The sequence below is a fragment of the Neovison vison genome, chromosome 4 (genome assembly GCF_020171115.1).
Source record: "Neovison vison isolate M4711 chromosome 4, ASM_NN_V1, whole genome shotgun sequence".
Classification (NCBI taxonomy): domain Eukaryota; kingdom Metazoa; phylum Chordata; class Mammalia; order Carnivora; family Mustelidae; genus Neogale; species Neogale vison.
This window is the reverse complement of record NC_058094.1, coordinates 183,209,143-183,229,740: the sequence shown is the minus strand read 5'-3', so window position 1 is coordinate 183,229,740 and position 20,598 is coordinate 183,209,143. Positions and strand designations below refer to the sequence as shown.

Here is a 20,598-nt window from a genome sequence, read left to right as displayed (position 1 = left end):
GGATCCCAGGACTCTGGAATCATGACTGGATCAAAAGGCAGAGGCTTGACCAACTGAGCCACCCAGGTGCCCCAAGAGTTGATGTTTCTAAAAGCAGGGCATTCCTCAGGGAGATTCAAATTAAAACCACATTGAGATAATCACCTTACACCAGTTAGAATGGCCAAAATTAATAAAACAGGAAACAACATGTGTTGGAGAGGATGTGGAGAAAGGGGAACCCTCTTACACTGTTGGTGGGAATGCAAGTTGGTGCAGCCTCTTTGGAGAACAGTGTGGGGATTCCTCAAGAAATTAAAAATAGAGCTTCCCTACGACCCTGCAATTGCACTCCTGGGTATTTACCCCAAAGATACAGATGTCGTGAAAAGAAGGGCCATCTGTACCCCAATGTTTATAGCAGCAATGGCCACAGTCGCCAAACTATGGAAAGAACCAAGATGCCCTTCAACGGATGAATGGATAAGGAAGATGTGGTCCATATACACTATGGAGTATTATGCCTCCATCAGAAAGGATGAATACCCAACTTTTGTAGCAACATGAACGGGACTGGAAGAGATTATGCTGAGTGAAATAAGTCAAGCAGAGAGAGTCAATTATCATATGGTTTCACTCATTTGTGGAGCATAACCAATAGCATGGAGGACAAGGGGCGTTAGAGAGGAGTAGGGAATTTGGGTAAATTGGAAGGGGAGGTGAACCATGAGAGACTATGGACTCTGAAAAACAGTCTGAGGGGTTTGAAGTGGCGGGGGGGTGGGAGGTTGGGGTACCAGGTGGTGGGTATTATAGAGGGCACAGCTTGCATGGAGCACTGGGTGTGGTGAAAAAATAATGAATACTGTTTTCCTGAAAATAAATAAATTGGGAAAAAAAAAATAAAATAAAAGCAGGGCATTCCCTCAGTGGAGGAGTCCACAGTGTGATCAGGAACCATCGGGTACCCGCATCCTCACTGCACCCCTCCAGGCGGAGAGGCTGTCTTTTTCTTCCCTGAGTCTCCATTGTGATGAATGAATGAACAAAAGACAATTCAGCAACGAAATCCTACGTCAACGTTTCTTCCCCCGCTCCCCTCACTAACAGCATTAGAAATCAGTGTCTTCCTCCATTGTACTGGAAATGTAAGCTACAATCAGACATTTTTATCTGTGCATTTTCGGCAGACCTCTGTTAACCAGGTGATTTTTTTTTTTAGGCTTTGTCTATCCCTGGTCATTTCTTTCAAGTCTAGATGATTTTAAATTACCAATTAAAATAATAATTACAGCGGGTGCTAGTAGACTACACAATTATATGCCAGAAATTAATCTGATCACCTTCTCCATGTTAAATGGTACAGTCTTCTCAGGAGCCCTTTGAGGGGCTAGTGTTACTATGGTTTTACTAATGATAAAATGGAGGTAGAAAGAGGTGAAATCACTGTTCAGAGGCCAGGAGTGGCAGAGCCGGAATCCCGATGCAGGCAGCCTGCTCCCAAGCCCCCGAATGACCCGCCTTCCCACACAGTCTCCAGACAGGTTCAGCCGTGTGTGTGCTGATCAGGTTTACCCGAAGGATGAAGCTCGTCTGTGCCTCTCGCAGGTCATGATCATTCATGTTGTCATCGTACTTCCTTTCATTTTATCATGTCCACGCTGGACTGTGATTTAATTAAGCACGATCATGAAGTGCAGGATATGTATATTACAGGCACATACCCGTGTGCATTTGTGTCATGCAGTGAATGTCCTTCCGGTGCTGGGCCTCTGCTGTGGATTTCCCTCCCTCCCTGCAGATTAGCAGAGGCCTGCTCAGGCTGGGAATGCACAGGGCCGGGGATGCTGCACGGAGCAGGGAAAAGTTTCCCAGTGGTGGTGACTTCCCAGTGAGCCCATCGGGGTGGTACGGAAGACGGAGCTGCCAGTTGCCCTTGGACATACTGAGATCTCCCCTTTCTGAGTTCTGCTCCAGCTCCTTCCTGGATCTTGGCAGCTCTAATTCTCTGGGTCTGGCCCAAAACACCAGCTCAAGAAGCCTGCTCACCCCTCAAAGGCAAAGTGCTTTCTGGCTTGGCTGTGAGACTTGAAACTCTGAGAACCTTTGGCAACTTGATGGCAGAGGCCAGGGTGACAGGCACGACCCTTCTAAATTCAGCTCAAGGCCCGAGAATGACTTGGGCCATTCTTTAGAACCAGATTCTCCTACTCTGATTGTCCTTGAGAATATTCAAAAAGATGGTGGAGGGTCGTGGTCTTAAAGGACACCTGAACCAGTGGGGAGCTGTCCTCATACTTTCTGTGCATTGCATACACTTTTGTTTCATATTTCACCTGTCACCCATTGGCTCCCATCTGTGTGTGCCCTCCTGATGGTCCTGAGGTCAGTGTGCCAACAGCCCACCTTCTCGGGGAGAGAGTGAGTTCCTGCGACATAAGACCTTGTTTATGTTAACCACAAATGACCTTTCTCTCTTTTAGCCTGTTTTACATCCTATTATAAATGTTGGTTAAAATCGGTGATTTTCTCATCTGGATGGACTAGTTCTTTCAGTTAGAAGTTCTATTTATTTATTTGTGAGAGAGAGAGGGAGAGAGAGCGAGCACAGGCAGACAGAGAGGCAGGCAGAGGCAGAGGGAGAAGCAGGCTCCCTGCCGAGCAAGGAGCCCAATGTGGGACTCGATCCCAGGACGCTGGGATCATGACCTGAGCTGAAGGCAGCTGCTTAACCAACTGAAACTGAGATACTAATAGTCAAATATGGCCGTAAGCTTTTTAGCTGTAACTCATAGTGAGGAATATTTTACGTGGAGACACACACCTGAAACAAAAGTTTTATGAGCACATGTTTACACTCTGCCACTTTGTCTTCCATTCTATCCTTATTTAACTGCCCTACCAAACTGATTTTACAACCCGCGAAGGGTCACAGTCGGCAGTTCGAAAACCCTGGGACTCTGTGGGTCTTGCGAGTCGCCTACTTTGACGGTAAATGTCCGTGAATCCTGATCAGCCACTAGAAGACTAAGAGAAAAGACGTCATTTTGTACCCCCACCCTTGAAAGGCAAAAGAGTGGAACTCCTGACTGGGGACGAGTGACCGGAAGAGGTGGATGTTGCTGAAATCTGTGCTGTGTACTAAAGAGACGTCATTTTTTTTTTTCCTACAGTTGACACACACTGTTACCCTTGTTTTGGGTGTATAAGACATCATCTCTTATTACTCATTTTCCCTGAAAAATAGCCTAGAGCCGGGGACAAGAAAGGAGATGGTATTTTTTTGTTTTGTTCTGGAAGCAGTTTCTTTCTCCTCCGACCAGAGGGAGAGCTGGGAGACTGGTGCCCGGAGAGATATGCCCATGGGAGCTCTGAATTGGCAGGAGGACCCTTTCCAGGTGGCGTGGGGGGATGTGGGAATGATGAAATCAGAGCTAGGAACAAGTAGGTCACAAAAAAGTACAAAATGCGGGCGCCTGGGTGGCTCAGTGGGTTAAGCCGCTGCCTTCGGCTCGGGTCATGATCTCAGCGTCCTGGGATCGAGTCCTGCATCGGGCTCTCTGCTCAGCGGGGAGCCTTCTTCCTCCTCTCTCTCTCTCTGCCTACTTGTGATCTCTCTGTTGAATAAATAAATAAAATCTTTAAAAAAAAAAAAAAGTACAAAATGCTTCTCCAAAGCCTCCTAGTGAATAAAAGCAAAGGATCAAGAGCCATAACAATGAAGGGTTAGTGAGAAAGGGGCTAGTTTTCCTATGTGTTTGTTTCTTTTCATCTTTTTCTGAGACTGTGCCTATTCAAATACAGACTTGCTCTTGTCTCATGGAATGGCTTTAAAATCTTAATTTCCAATTTTTAGAAGATGCTGATTGCTACAGCCTTGATCTTGACCTCAAATAAGGCACAGCCCATGGGGTTAGAGCGACATCCTCCCCTCCCCCTCATGGAGGATGAAGGGGGCGGGTGTCACCACCTGCTGTGTGCTTCCCTCAGCCCTCGCCCTGGCAGCAGTCACACCACAGCGGCCAGGTGGCAGGCAGGGCTGTGCCCTCCTGGTGGAGTCTACGCTCTGTTTACAGCGCTGGCAGGTTTTTTGGTGGGGGGGGCAGCCTAAGCATTTCTCCAGGGCTCCCCTCTTTGTCAGTGTACTGGTGGGAAGTGCAGCTGCCTGTAACCCTTTCGACTTTGTCAAAAAACACAGAGTGGGGCGCCTGGCTGGCTCAGTGAGTGGAGCGTGCAACTCTCGATCTTAGGGTCGTAAGTTCAAGCCCCATGTTGGGTGTAGCGATTACTTAAAAATAAAATCTTTAAAAAAATAGCCGCACAGATGCAGGTGACAGGCAATTAGATCTATGCACCTCATTTGTCATTAAGCGGCAGACCCTATATCTCCAATCCCTAAATACTTTGTATCTTCACTTTGCCCCCACACCCCTCTTCTCCCCAGCGAACATCACCAGCTGGTTGGGCAACATGGCTTGGATGTCAGGAAGCCTGATGTCATTGCCCTTGCCTTTCGTTTGTTTGTTCAGCAAATATATATTGAGTGCCTACTGTGTGCCAGGCACCTTTAAGGACTCCAGGAACTCAGTGATGTGGGGCTTACTTCCTAGTGAGGAAGAAAGCTAACAAAGACAAGAACAAGATCATTTAGAAAGCTAGACGTGCTCAGTGTGGAGGACATCGTACCTGCCAAACTAGTTGGATAAACAGGGCTGGCTTCTCGGAGGTGGTGATGTTTAAGCTGAGTCTGGGACAAATTCAAGTGAGCAGTGCAGTATACTGTTGGGGAACATGGCCTCTGGATCCAGGCGGCAGGGTGGGACTCTTGCTCTACCATAGAAAAGCTTTGCAACCTCAGACCAGGCACTCTGCCTCTCCTAGACTCTGTTTTAGGTAATATGAAGATAATCCTAGTAGCATTCTCAGCGTTGTTGTGAGGTTTACATGAATAAATGGAACATGGGGAGCCCAAGTTAGGCCACCGCCCTTTTGATGATGAGGGTGGTGAGGAGGACACTGAGGCTCCAGAAATGCGCTAACTCCTAGGGCAACAAAAATGTCACAGTTCAATGAGTGGGCCAGTGTTGTTGTGACAATGCAAACATTGGACAGCGGTGAAACCTAGTGTCATGATGAAATCCTCCTGGAAGGGGAAGTGCAGTGCAGGCTTGGACGTGTGTAAAAGACCAAATTTTTTTTTTTTTTTAAGATTTTACCTTTTTAAGTAATCACAACAGCCAATGTATGGCTCTAATCCACAACCCCAAGATCAAGTCGCATGCTTCATTTACTGAGCCAGCCAGGTGCCCCAAAGACCAAAATTCTTAACTTGCATAGTCAGTAGGGATCCAAAATGGAATATCAAAAAGGAGCGGTAGACTTGTGTTGTTCAGAAGCCAGGAGGTGAATCCCAGGTTGAGAGATGTAAATATGGGGGGGGGATGGGCAGAGGGAAGATAAGACAGAGGACCCCTCTTTTTCATTGTCAGCCACAAAGAACTATCCATCCAACTTTTTCACAGTGTGCAATCATAACTTTGATCAAAGAGAAGAAAATACAAATTAAAAACTAATAACAGAAGATACTATAAAGCCAGGAGACCACCTGAAAGGGCTTCCAGCAGCCAAGCTATAGTCATTTAAGCATCAAAGAATAAGAGGATGACTGCTGATTAACAGAATCTGTGAAATGAGTCCAAAATGGTACCGAACATGGAGAAGTTGGTGTAAAGTGTGTCCAAAAGTAGCTGTAATAGAAGAACGTGGAAATAACAATGTGCTTCTGCTTCTCATCTATGCCCGGGGCCCACTAGCATAGGTGATACTGTGTTCTGTAAAGTGGCTGGCTGTGTACAAAATACAGGTGTTCTTTTCTGCATCACCGTCAGCAGATTGGCAGGGAGTTATGAGTAAGCCCCGAAGTTGCAGGAAAAGTAGGAACTGCAACAAGATTGAGCCTGTCACAAATGGCAGGAAGGGAGGGCTGCACAATGCCACAAGGAGTCATGTGCCTCGGGACAGAAGCCCTTTCCCCTGGAGATGCCAGCTCCAGTGGCCCTCGTCATTATACTGAAGACATGATATCATAAGAAAGACAGGGGCTTTAAAAAATCCTGCCTGTTGAGCAAGTGAAGCTTGAGTGAAGATCCCAGGCATCCAGCCCGGGAAATGGAGGCTCACTCTTGACCCTGACCGAGCGTCAGTGGGTCAGTAACTCAGAAACCCTCCCTTCTGTTGGTCAGAATCAGCTTTTGTTTCTTGTGTTCTTGTCAGGTTCTGGTAACCCCAGGAAGGTCAAAGCTAAGGTTGAAAACCATGAAGAAACAAATCCATAGGACTAACTTGTGTTATAGATGAAATGTAGGTTTTATAGTCGTTGCGATCATTTGATTTGTCTGTTTTTAAGATATTTTAAGGCTTAAATACTTAAATGGTAGAGTTGGCACAATTCTGTTGAAAATGGAATTGTTACCAGGTTTGTAATTAACACATAAATGTATGAAAGCTATATTTTAAAAAATTGTATTTTGGGGGAGCCTGGCCAACCCGTACGGTAGAGCATGCAACTCTTGATCTTGGGGAATCTTAAGTTCAGGCCTCATGTTGAGCACAGAGCTTACTTAAAAAAAATGTTTTGATTTACTTAGTAGTATTTGAATAGTTAGAAATATGTGTTCAATAGACTTACAACTGTAAAATTTAACACTAAACAAAACACAAATATTTAAGTTTTCTTATGGAAACATCCTTTAGATATTAAAGTTCTAAACAGGTATGCTGTGGAATAAGGTCATGATCAGGCATTGGGTTTTTGCTCAGTATGGGAAGCCACTGGAGAGGTTTAAGCTGGCAGGTAATGTAATATATTCGCTTTTTTTCTAAGTCAAGAAAAGGTCATAGAGTACAAACTGTGTAATCTTGGGTCCCTTTCTACTACTAGAACCCATGAGTTCTATTCCCCATTAATTCATTCAACAAACACATGTTGTCGGCTCCTTAAGGGCAAGCAGAACCCTGGGCACATTATCAAAGATAATGACCAAGCACCTCCAGATAAGCGAGAAGGGGTTGAGTCCTAGGAGGGAAAGGGAACGTCGGGCTTTGAGAGCCAGGACCATTTCCTCAGTTCAGGAGCACGTGGGGGAGTGCGCCATTCCAGGAATGCAAGGAGGTCAAGCTTGGCCCATGGTCCCCAGAGCCTTCAGCCTGCCTTTCAAGGAAATCGTAATGTCGCCAGTTCATTTTGACTGTTGCTGCTGCAGCTCTGATAAAGTGGGTCAGTACCAGTTAAAACTAATTTATAATGATAAATCTATAAGGCAGAGAGGCATCTCTTGGCTAATGTATTTGCCAGAATTTGACACCCCAGGAGAGTTTTAATTTGCTGTCACTGCAGTTATCACTTTTGCATGAATATTAATGATCTGGATTATAGGAAAAACGTGGCATGTTGGGTTTCTGGAAAAGGTTGACTTATTTTTATCTATCTGTATGTCAGTGTTTTATGTTTACGAATACAAGGAATGAGACTACTAGAGGGGCTGAAATGGAGAGCAGGCCACGTGCACAGAGTAACGGGATGAGCAGAGGGCAGGTGAGCAGAGGTTGGAGGGAGGTAGACAGGATTTCAGGGGCCTCCTGGGACGAGTGACAGCAAGGTTGGTAGAGGCACTCAGCAGGGCTCCTGGGCGGCGATGTGGGTCCAGGTGGACGAATCTGCATGTGTGTGAGGAGGCTCCAGACCACCTTGTGATTGCACGTGATTCATGGGACCCGTTAGGGTTTTTACTTATTTGCTGACACCCAGTAAGCTTTTCCCAGCAATCCTGCAGAACGTAGTTGTCTTCTCATGAAATCCTATCTGCCAGGTTGTGCTCATTTTCCAGGCGGAGCTGCCAAGGTGGGCTCTGGGGGCTGCCGGTCTGAGTTGCTGTCCCGCGCAGCCCCCCCCCACATGGGGACGGTGCAGCTGGGCTCAGTGACAGTAGAAAGCTCCGCCCATGGGCAGCAATGGCGGCCAGTGTGTGTGGGGGACAGTGCATGGTGAAATTACGTTTCCTTAGAGAAACTCTGACATGGCCATGTGTTATTTAAAATTCATAATGTCTAGGACAGAGAAGAGCCTGATCAAATGCCCAGGAGAGCCGGGTCCCGCCACTCGGTGTCCGAGGCACAGCCCCCGGCTCCCCGCAGGTCTGTGTGTCATGTGTCCGTTTTCCCTCCTTTCCAGGATTCACAGGGTTCCATTCTGTGTGTCCCGTCTCAGATCTCCCTCGTGCAGGGGATACGCGGTTTGAAAACAAGGAGACAGACTCGGGGACCGAATCCCCAAGTCCCAGTGTGGTCAGCCTGTTTGTAGCCAGTGGCCTTCAGCACACGCCTCACTTCCCGAAGCCCCGCTCTGCCCTCTGTTAAAATGGGAGAAACAGAGGTTGGTCGCGAGAAAAGCGCATCCGAGGCAGCTCCCTGCGCTTTCAGCTTCCAGAGGAGCATGTGTAAAACAAAACTTGATTCTTCTTAGCTACAGTTTTCATTAAGAAATCCAAATAAGGGGCGCCTGGGAGACATAGTGGGTTAAGCGTCTGCCTTCAGCTCAGGTCATGATCTCCAGGTCCTGGAATCGAGTCCCACGTGGGGCTCCTTGCTCACGGGAAAGCCTGCTTCTGCCTCCTCTTTTCTCATTGCTCATGCTCTCTCAAATTAATAATTAATTAAAATGAAATCTTTAAAAAGAAAAATCTAAGCAAGCACAGGTTTAGGCCTATGGAATTTGGGGAGCAAATGACTTAACAGGCTAGCCAAAAGCAGGCAGCGTTCTTGTGTCAACAATACCTTCCTAAAACCGTCTCTTTCTGCCCATTTGTGCACTGAAATGAACATGTCGCCTGGGGGCGCTCATGTTGGGACAGACCCTCCCGGCCATGGAGTGCAGTTGCTGCTGGAGCGAAAGCTGTGACCATCTTAAGACAGAGGCTGCTTGGGCTGAGCTCCATCTGCGTGCCCAGCAGGCCCAGGCTCCTCCCTGTCCAGACCCTGTAGAGACGCAGATCCGTCGGGGTGTATCTTCTAATAGAGAACCATGGGTTTGGCAGAGAAATCCCACCAGGCCAACTGAAGTTTGGTTCAGAATGCAGGGACCACGTCTCCCAGCTTGTCCACTTCTGGTGGCACTGCCCAGCCCACACGGGGCCACTGCTGGAAGCCGTGCAACTGGCCCGTGGCTTTCATCTGTTTTTCTTAATTAGGGTCTGTAGCTTTCTCTTTCATTGTGAGGAAGCCTTCCTCTGGGCCCTTCACAACATGAGGTATTGGGAGGGGCTGAAGGCACACAGCAGGTGTTTTTCTGTTCTGTGACTGAATACCGAGCCCCTTTCCATAGGACCCTTGCCAGGATCTGGGGGTGTCTTGTAGAGGGGAGAGAGGGAGAGTGGGGAGAAGGAAAGATAACACTTAAAAGAGTCCACACTATAGCATGACCTTTTCCTGCTCTGAGTTCCGAGGCTGGGAGCCCTGAGAAGGGGGGTCCCCTGCACCAACCGCTGGGGTTTGGTGGCCCTTCTCCTGTCGGAATTTGGATTCTACGACCCTGTGTTCCCCAGCAAAGCCTTGCAGGACACCTATCTGCTCTGGGCCCGGAGGGTTTGATTCCGCCTGACTCAAATGCCCAGAGCCCTCTCCTCCCCATTCCCTGCCCCAGTCACAACGATAGGTAGCTGTTGGTTTGGCTTCTTTTCTTCCTTTACCCCCTCTTTTACACCAAGGAAATAGAATGGGGCGCCTGAGTGGCTCGGTGGGTTAAAGCCTCTGCCTTTGGCTCAGGTCATGATCTCAGGGTCCTGGGATCGAGCCCCGCATCGGGCTCTCTGCTCAGCGGGGAGCCTGCTTCCCTCTCTCTGCCTGCCTCTCTGCCTGCTTGTGATCTCTCTCTGACAAATAAAATCTTTAAATACACACACACACACACACACACACACCAAGGAGATATTTTGAATTTTTTTCTGTTTAGAAAATTACGCAAAAAGTTGCCATTGATGGATTCTGGGTGGTGGCGGCTCCAAACAAACTCATCCGTTCCGTTGTCCTCCCTCTGCTGCTGGCGTGGGCCCGGCTCCCTCTGCTGCAGGCTGTTCCTGTAACTGCAGCAGTAACCGGTTTGGGGCGAGCCCTTCCTGGAGGGAAGACTAAGCGTGGTTGTTGTCTGCAGATGTTTAACGCCGGACACCCACAGCCCGTTTTCCAGATGTGAACGCCAGGCAGGGGCCGGCCCCACGCACACGTGCGGCTCTGGAGCCCCGTGCAGCCTGTCTCCACCCGCCGAGGGCCCCGGCCGGCCGCAGAGTGAAAGGCGGCAGCTGGGGAGGAGGCCGGGCTCCCCAGCTGCTCCCGGCTGTTTGGGGACGGGTTAAGACAAGCAGCAGAGCCCGTGCACACACTGTTCTGTTTGGAAACAGTGCCCGCAGCCACGTCCCAGAACAAAGGAACAGCGGGTAAAATAAGGAAACTGCCCTTGTGACCTTTGACTCATTTATGTACCAAATGCTCCTTTAATGCTCACCATATGCCAGGCACTGTCCGAAGTATATTGCTTTAGAAGTAGGAATTCAGTTATGCTTCAGCACTAGCTTCAGAGCTGGTTGGTAGCATTGGCCCATTTTACAGGTGAGGAGCCTAAAGATCAGAGAGGTGACATCCCTTGCTGAGGTCCCAGGGCTTGTCAGTAGCAGCACAGCCCGTCTTGATGTGAAGTCCCGCTTGTATTTCTTGTAGTGGAGCTTCCCGTGTCTTTCAGAATTATGTTAGTTTTTGTCTGGTTTCGCAAGAGGCCTTTCTTTAGAAAATATATGTAATCCATACATGTAATGTTATTACAAAAACGAAGTTACGCTGTCCTCCATTTTCTGAGCACTTACTGTGGGCAGGACCTCCTGCGTCCGATGTTCTCTAGACGTGAATTCTAATTCTTAAGCTGCAAGGAAGAGATTTGTGCCCATTTTAGAGACGAGAAAGTGGATGACAGGAGCTGGTCACCCAGCTGACCTGCACTAGACGTGAACCCAGGTCTACACACAGCTCTTTGTTACAGGACAGAATTAAGTATAAGCAGGTCATTTTTGAGCCCCCACCCAGGGGACAGTTACCCAGAGCAGCCAGAGGACCTTGTAGCACAGCAGTGCCTGGAGCAGGTGGCCCAGGTAGCCAGGGAAGTGCGTCCTGACTCGGATGGACTGTGTGGTCCCCCGACCTGCCCCACTAGGGGCTGGATGCCGTATGGTTTCCAGGCGACTGTGTCCACAGCATCAAGCCCTCGGGGTCTGGCTCCTTTTGATCCAGTGGATTTTTGAAGTTTTATCTTCTGCTGGGCTTCATTAAGCCCTCCCTTGGTCTGAGCACAACTCCCCCCGCCCCCGAGTTGTAAATGTTGCATGGTTCCTGGTATTCAGGTTCACAAATTAGCCCAATTAGATGGGTAAATTAGTCATTCTAACTTTCTGAAGTCCGGCTGGAGGAGCTTTGTGAAATAGCATTTATAGTTTTCTAACAAGCAATTTAAAGGACACCAGCATGTGGCATTTGTTTAAGAGCAAAATGTCCTAAACAATGCCCTACTTAAAAACAGATCTCGAAATTTCCTCACAGACTCAGAAACATGGCCGAGGACACCCCTGCCTTGTCTCATACAAACCTTTCCGAACTGGGTCTCTTCTTTCTGGGGGCTACAGCCGAACATGGCGGAGTTACAGAAACCCACATTTAATTCCAAAACCTCCTTTTACCAAATTGGTTTTTTCTGTACCACCCAAGAGTTTCTCAATGGGTTTCAAAACCCGTTTCAAGACCACCCCGAATTCCATCTGAGTGATAGATGGTGAAGAACCGGCAACTCAAAGGAGGTCGAAAGAGACCCTTCGGATTGCTGCTGGCTTTGGCAGCCAGGAAGCAAGACAGGAGAGAAGCAGTACCCCCAAATAGCCAATTGAAAGTTCGTAAGCTCTTGAACCTCTCCGGACTCGGTTTCCTCGTGTTCAGGGAAGTGACAGTCCTCCCCACCTCACAGGGCCGCTGGCCTGTTCCATGAGATGATGCATGGGATGTGCCCGAAACACAAGAGGCAGTCAACTTGAGGTCCCTTCCTTCCTTCCTAGGTCCTTTTAAGGGTTCGCTTCAGGGGCCGGCGTCCTTGTGCCTGGCTCAGTTGGCTCTTGAAACAATCTTATTAATGCCTATTAAAATGAAACCCAATAAAAATGCCAATATTTGGTGTTGAAATAATTGATGTAGCAGAGACAGACCACGAAGCACCCAGGCAGGCCCCTGGTGCCATTTAGCCTCACACCTGGGGGATGAATTTCACAACTGTAATTGCTACCATATAATTCTTATTAATGTTGTGCTATAATTCCTATTTATTCCACGGGGCTTGTAAATGCATTAAGACTTGTCAACATATTATTTTACACTGTTTATGATCTGTAGAATTATGTCCTTCAGGGTTGTATTGTGCAAGAGCTCAAAATAAATGGCTTTCGGCCTCATTAAAAAAAGAGCAAAAAAGCGGCTGCTTGTCGAAGTGGTTCTCCATCCCCACCATCCTTAACAGAAGTCCATGAAGTCAAAATTTTTAACTCCAGTCTGAGCAGAGCTCTTAAGCTTGGGAATACAAGCGAATCCTCTCCTCCGATCTGAGCTGGGAGGGGGCAGCCCGCCCTCCCAGGGAATGCTGGGTAGAGCCAGGGAGACAGGTGTCCGTCCCTGGTGACAGACATGGTCGGAGTTACTTGGCCTTCCGCGAGCTGGAACCTGGTATTCTGACCATGAGTTTGGCTCAGAGCCTCAGGATGTCTGTCCCCGCTGCCCCCGAGCTTGGAGTAAGCTCCTGTTAGTTCCAAAGTTTCTCATGGTCTTCTTTGCTTTAGCTATAAAGAAAAAGATTTGATTCCCACTGCAATTCCCACCGAAATGCAGATACCTGATAAGTGTAGAATGTAATCCCCTCCCACAGACTTTTGCATTTACTAGGCCGATGAGCATGAAACTCTGGGGACAGACTCCTGTGCACCGGCATGTCAGACACAGCGTGTGTGTCTGTGTCGGGGCAGGGGTGTCCGTCAGCCTTGGGTATCTGTGGTTTGGGTCCCAGAGGCTAAGCAGCCCCTCTGCAGTGACACACTGGCCTGCCCCAGCTTCCACGCTCTTGCTCAGCAAATTCCCAGCCCTGCCTGAGCCCTAGAGAAACCCTTCATCTGGCCTCTGCCCCCATGGGAGCGGCCCATCTGGTCACTGCCATTCCTTCTGCCCTGGGGACTGCAGGGGGAGCACACTGGAGGGGACGAGGGGCCAGGGCCGCGGCTGACCGTCCTTGCTCTTCTCTGGCCCCACAGGCAGTGAGTACGATGAGGAGGAGGTGGATTACGAGGAGTCGGACAGCGATGAGTCCTGGACCACGGAGAGCGCCATTAGCTCTGAAGCCATCCTCAGCTCCATGTGTATGAACGGAGGTGAGGAGAAGCCTTTTGCCTGCCCAGTTCCCGGATGCAAAAAGAGATACAAGGTAAAAGCAGGACCGTTACCTGGCATTAACTGCATTCACTGTGCGGAAAGGGGCCGGCCTGCACTGGGGAGCGGCTCCTCGCTTCTGACGCCTTCCTCTCCTGGGCCCTCCACGTGCCTGGTCTTCGCCGAGACGTGGGCCTGGGGACAGGCAGGCCCCTGGTTTCTGGGGTTGGGTGGGGCTTCCCCTTTTGCTGATCCAGGTGGGAGCTCTAGGTCAAAAGAAGGGTTTGGTGGCAAGATCGTGTCTTTGATGTTCTTCAGACTCACATCCTATCAGATATCAAAGTGTGCCGTCCATATATTTGCCAAACTTCCCCAGTGTCGGCTCTGCAGGCGGCTCACAGAGGATGACCTTGAAATCTTCAAAGGGGTAGACGTAGGGTTCTCAGCTTTCAGCAGAGGAAGCTCTTGCTCCCTTCCCCACAGCCCCACCACTGGCATGACCAGGAGAAAAGGGGGCTTTGGTATTTTTCTCACCAAACCGCCCACTTCAGCTCCCTGTCCGTAATAGTGGACCCAGAACCCGTGTCTTTGAGAGCCTGACTGGGTGTCAGGAGTGACCAGGGACAATAAATCTTCTGTTAAGAAAACTCAAAGGAACAAAACAATGAAAGAGACAACATTCAAGGGTCGGTCCAGAGGGCGACTTAAAGAGCAAATGTGCACGCTTTCTCAAGGTGTTAGCAACTCTTTAAACTCCAACTGGGAGACAAAAATCAGGAACCGATGTGGTACATTTGACGATATGCTAATTTACCCATACCTCAGCAGACTGACTTTTTTTAAGGCTTGAAAGATGTGTCGTTAATAGCAGAGGCATTTCTCATAATGCATCAGAAACACGCGTATGTTTCTGAACACTAAACCAAACAAACAAACAACCCTATTTCAGTATTTTTTGTACCAGCTGCTTATCTAAAAGTGGCCAGAGCTTTGCCTATGGAAACTAGGCGACCACGTTCTTATGGAATCTCATGGAAAGTCTGAATGTGCTTTGTTTAAAACCAAGACACCCTGGCGGAGGTGTGAGGATCCCCTTGGGGCCCGGGAGCTGCTGGGGCAGAACAGGACCCAGAGTGGCACGGGTCCGTTTGTGTGTCAGGGATTTCTGTGTCAGGGACATGGAAGGCAGAGAGGAGGAAAGGCAACCAGGTGGTTTCTTTGGGAGCCGGAAAAGCGTAGGGATTGCCAGACAAGGTTGTTTTACTGGAAGGTAGACCATATATTGCAGAGTTCTCCTTTTCTTTTTTTGGTTTGTTTCAAAGTAGAGATAGCTAGACGGAGAGTTTTCTATCCTTGATTCCCGCCTGCTCACCAGATCCCAGGTCTCTCCCTGCGGCTTCACGGAGCCGTTCCTCGGGCCTGGGCTGTCTGCTGCCTTCTCTCAAGCATCCAGACGCTGGTTTAAAGGAGGTCATGCACATCCACTATGTTAGAGGAGGGAGGAGATAATGACCCAGACTGAGGCTGACCTACAACAAGGGGGTTGAGTGAAGGAGAGAAGCCACAACCTTTATTCTGGCTGAAGAAGAGGCACTCTCTCCTTCCTCACAGCCTTCCCCAGCCACCCCCGCTCAGGTCACTTGTTTGCTTGTCATTAGTCTTTTGCTGTGGTTTTTCCTGGGTTTCCAGCAACTTCTCCTACAGTTGTCTACATCTGGGTTGATGGGGACTTGAGTGTTCTTTCTGCCCTGAAGGCCAAAAGAAAACTGAGCGAGGCCTGGGCTGTGGAGGCTGCCTGCTTCAGCACCATCAACTGACAAATGACATGGGCACCAATTAGTGGTCCCAATTTCTATGAGGGAAGTGTGAGTTTCCTTTTCTGGGCCAGCATGCCTAGTCATGCATGATACAGCGGACAAGGACAAACGTGTAACCAATCCTCCTGAACTGTTGGCTTGAGAGGAGTGTGGTCATGTTCCCTAGTATGACCTTTCTGCTGGGAAGTTACTGGCCGCAGGGCAGTGGTGTTCTCTCGTGCTAACTACTGCATCTTACTGACTGCAGATTCGTTTAAGGAAGGGCTAATGAGCTGGTGCTTTGGGTCAGGCAGAATCCAGAAGTGCCACCATGTTGTTCATGAGCCAGGGCTCACTTCAGACTTACCTCACTCCTTGCCCACCACTGGCCTCTTGGGCCAGACTCCAGATCAGCTCAACTCACCATTTCTTGGCATTTGCAGAAGCAATAGATGAGGTATCTAACGTTCCAGACTTCCTAATGAGTAGGGCAGGAGAGAGGGGCCCAGTAGGACAGCCAGTCTCCATGCTGTTTCCCTTATTAATCCCACTGCCTAGGATGCCCCCTTCCCCTCCTCCATCAGTACCTCTCGTTTGAATTCCCCTCATTTCTTCACAGCACAGCTGAGATGCCACCTCCTCTGGGGAGCCCTCACCAGTCTCCCAGACTGATTTCCCCACTCAGACTGAAGTTCTAACCTCTGACCTTTCCACATGCTCTGTTCCTATCACTGGAGAATACTTACTACCTTACCACCCCCAGGGTCCGTATAGCTCATACACCCCTCTCAGCACCAGGCACAGGTCTTGGACAGGAGATACTTTCAAGATAAAGGAACAGAGGCAAAATGCGTGGGGAAGAGGACAGTGTGGCCCCCCCAACTCACCACTAGAACCCCAAAGCAATAGCATGATTCATTCTGCTGGATGTGTCCTGGACACATTCTAGGCTGAACAGTGATCCCATCCACCTTGGTGCCACAGACACCTTTCTTCAGACAAGAGAGAGGACTTCCCTAGTTTGTAATTGGGAATGGCTTTGAAAGATGGGTTGAAGTGCTTTGACCTTTTTTCCCTTTGATAGTTTTTTAATATTAGAGTTGTTAGAATTAAAGGCATTTTGCTACTTTTAAGAACTAGAATACATAACATGCTGTCCCCTGGGAAGTTTCTCCGAAAGGATCCCTGCGCTACATGGGGAAGGCTGACGGTTTTGGCACCATGAAGGAAACTTGGCCTCTAATGTCTAGATACACAATCAGGCAGGTGTGTTGCTGAAGGTTTTCCCAGAAGGGCACTTAATGCATTCTCCCCTCTCAGTGGATCTAACCCTCCTTGCCTTTCCGAAGGGTCCCATAAGAAGACCTGGCTTAACTGACATCCTTTCTGGATTGCAACTTGGCAATAAATAATCCAGAACTTTTAAAAAATGTCCATATTCTTTAGCTCTGGAATTGTCCCAAGAAATGTATCCCATGTATATGACCAGGGATGCAAAAACTGATGTTCATCACATTACTTATAGTCAGCACATATCTGTGAAATACTGTACTTCTAACAATAGGGAAATGGAATAAAATCCTGCCATCAAAAAATCCTTCTTTCAAAAAAAAAAAAGTAATGATGAATCCAGTGTCATCTCTCTCATGGGGAAAATACTTAAAAGAGACCTCAGATATTAGTGATTATATCCATTCTTTATGTCCCTTTATATTTTCTAAATTCCGGCACTTGCCTACACTGGACACACATGCTTTGATAGAGAGGGTCAAAAGATGTGATTCCCACCTGACTCATCCCGGGTGTTGTCTGTGCAGCCACGCTGAGTCCAGTCAGGAGCGAGTCGCATCTCAGCTCTTGGGCTCCTTGGTGTCCCCACACAGCTAGGAGTGGCTTTGCTTTCTACCCTAACATTACCACCCCACCCGCCCCGCCTTCTGGTTTTGTTTGGTCTTTTTTTTTCCCCCCATTTTTCTTCATCACACACCAGTTATAACATGAAGGCCTGCAGGAAATTGAAAGTTGTGGTTTTTGTATCAAGGGCATGTCATATATTGTACTTACTCAGGTCTGAATACTGACAGCAAAGACCAAATAGAATCAGAACACCATGGCCCAGCTTGGTGTCCAGACTGTTTCATGACTGGATCTGGAGTGGCATTTTGAGAAGCACCTCTAAACAGTTTGTTGTCCCTTGACTGGTTCAGTTTCCTCATCAGGGCAGGTGGGTCCTGATGGTAGAACCCAGCGTGGAAATGAATGAATGCCATCCTTTCCTGGCCCCCCTCAACATAAATGTAAGGCCTAGTCTGCCCATGGGTGCTTGCTTACTAACACAGCCATGCTGGGGCATGATTTGAGCAAGTAGAAAACAGACAAAAATTCTAGGTAAGATATTCTCATAGCTGTCTGGAAGCAAAACACAAGCTGTGTTTCTGTATCAAGGGTTTACAGATGTCCTTCTGAATTCCACTGCCCTCTGTTTTTTCTTCAAAAAGACAATTTTTTTGGCCATCCTGAGGATACGTTAATGTAACTGTTTGTAACATTCTTCCAAGTAGAAAAATCCAGAGAGGAAGCAAAGTTCTAGGCAGAGAACTGTGTTTCTTTATACATATATAAGGAATATATATTAGGTATATATTTTATGTATTCTGTGTAACATTTGAAGAAGCCAGTACTTGCATTTTCAGAGTAATTCAGGCACAGCTTGCAACCCAGTCTGCACAGTCCACAAATAGGACTGCTTAAGATGGGAGTTCATGCAAGGCCTACTATGTACACACCTGCCATGCAGGAGAAGTGCAACTGTAATCCAGAACCACACCAAGGTTGTACCCCCGTCTGACACATTTTGATCTCATCTAATAGGTGATGTTTTGTCTTCTCCACAGAATGTGAATGGCATAAAGTACCACGCTAAGAATGGTCACAGAACGCAGATTCGTGTCCGCAAACCATTCAAATGTCGTTGTGGTAAGAGTTACAAGACAGCTCAGGGCCTGCGGCACCACACAATCAATTTCCATCCCCCGGTGTCGGCTGAGATTATCAGGAAAATGCAGCAATAACATGCTGGTCATAACTGTGCCAAGAAACCCTCACCAGCAGTTGCTGATTTTGAAAACAGCCACCTTTTTTCAGGGGAAGCATTCAGCAACCCTTTAAAGAATTAAATGCATGCTTTAAAATTTTTTCTGTAATTTTGGAATGATGTATCTTTGTAGAGTTAATGATTTTGTACATTTTGCACATGTAATCATCATACTCATTTTCATTACTTTGATATAAGGTGCTAAACAAAAAAAGCTCTAGGTTCTTCAGCACATTTCCCCCAAAACAATAAAATTGAGGGCATGTTGCATATTATTTAGTTGTATTGCAGTGATATCAACTGGGGGGAGGGGGTGGGGAAGGGCTGGCACTGAGATTTTTTTTTTTCCCCCAAGATTGTAATGTGATTGAAGTTTTTCAACACATCAACTCACTATGTTCAAAACCAAAATAATACCTTCATTATCAAACTGGTTACCATGCCTTACATAATGGAGTTAGTATTTGTGAGTAGAAAGACTTTAGGTAATGGAAATATAAATAAGAATGTTTAACATAATATGCTAAAAATATTTTCATATTTAAATAACATACATAAAAGGTGTGCTTTCTGTGTTTTATATTATCTGCAAATCCTTCTGCCCCTTAAAAAGCTGAAAATCTTGCCATCTGACTTAGCAATCATTTTAGTGTTATAAATGGCATTTTTGTACAGAATAATCTATTCAGTTCACTCATTAATTTAACACACATTCATTGAGTGCCTGCTGGGTGCAAGGGTTTCAGTTTATGCCTATTGATATTTCTGGACCAAGATACCAGTTTAGTGAAATACTTTTCCCTAAAATCTGTTAGGAAACACTTTGAAATACTTAAGTGCAAATTTTGTGTGTGTGAAATTTAGTTGTATCTTCATCTTTAGGTGAAGTTTTAAAGCACTTTGTAGTTCTCTATTGCCAACAGAGTTACTGTTTTATGTGTTGCCAATTCTTGCAACCACTGCCCTAACAAACTGTGGGTTGCAAATAAAATTCCAAGCACGTTTCAAAGAACATTTTTGTTAAGACCCCTTATTGCCTCCTTTTCATGGTCATTGTGTTTTTAGACTTTCTTTTAAAGGCACATTTTCCATCACATTGTAGAGGTCTGTATTCCCACTGGAAATGTCTGTTTAGCTTTATAAAAACATTTTGCTGAAATATGAAATTGAGCCTTATTGACAATTAAGTGCTTCTTGCAGCAGGTGGTCAAAGAGTGACTAATATGACCCATTAGAGTGACCTACGTCTGGACCATTCCTGAAGTTTTTCTCACCAACAATACCATCATGCCTTGAGTGTTCTTTTCTCCCAAGTGCTATTCCTTAAACATGCAAGAGTTTACCAATTGCCTCATTATGCAATAAAAATTGCTCTGAGATGGCTAACTGCCCACAAAACTGGTGAAAAGCAAGCTTGAATTGCTTCTTTCTTCCCATGTTCTCATTTGATGAAAGTCTTACAGCTGGGAAGCAAGTGTCCCTCCCTCAATTTTTCAGACAGTTCGAAAGATGACCGACTGTTCTGCTGGCCAGATGGGTAAGCTTCTGTATTCTTATGTTGTGAATCCCTCATAATGAGGGATTTTAAAGTATTTATAAAGACACTGCCCTCTAAAACTTTCCTCAGATCTCTGGGAGTGGTCTTGGTCCTGAATATACAGTGTTACATGTTCAAAAAAGGGTGATCCAGACATAAGAAGCAACTAGTTGGTGCATAAGAAGGCCCTACTTGGATATTTCATACCTACCTACAATTGACCAAAATTTTTTTAGGCCAGCAATTATTATTTAGCTTCGCTCCTTCTAGTGCAAGAAATTTAGGCTGGATCAGTAGTTCAACAGCTAAACAGTCATAAAATAGTCATTGTGCATGTTAAATTTCTTTCAACTATAAAACAAATTCAGTTTCTATTTACTTATTCATTGTGACAGTATTACTAAACAGGTAAGGATGGGAATATTTTGTTATACCGTGTATAGTGAATGTATTGTACTGTGTCTGTGAAAACTGTGCTTTAAATTATATTTTCATATGTTTTGTTGGGGACAGAGCACATTAAGTTTGAAAGCAACAGAGGTTTGTTTTAGAACTGAAGGCAACTTAATCAAAATTGCTGTCAAAGAAAGCTGCTTATAAATGTAAATGAAATCACATTTAAAATAAACTGCCTCTGACCCTAAATAAACATGGCTCTTTATTTTCATTAATGTTCATTACCACTCTAATACTGGAAG

General features: G+C 46.8%; 1 protein-coding gene across 1 annotated transcript in view; it reads left to right on the top strand.

Annotated features, from left to right (window-relative positions):
* JAZF1 (JAZF zinc finger 1) overlaps nt 1–20,549 on the top strand; it is a 322,779-nt gene extending 302,230 nt beyond the window's left edge. Inside the window, exons 4-5 of the mRNA XM_044246289.1 lie at nt 13,359–13,528; nt 18,164–20,549. Of these exons, the coding sequence (XP_044102224.1) occupies nt 13,359–13,528; nt 18,164–18,340 (347 nt within the window). The 3' untranslated portion in view covers nt 18,341–20,549. The remainder of the gene's footprint in view (nt 1–13,358; nt 13,529–18,163) is intronic.
* Nucleotides 20,550–20,598: the final 49 nt, after the last annotated feature.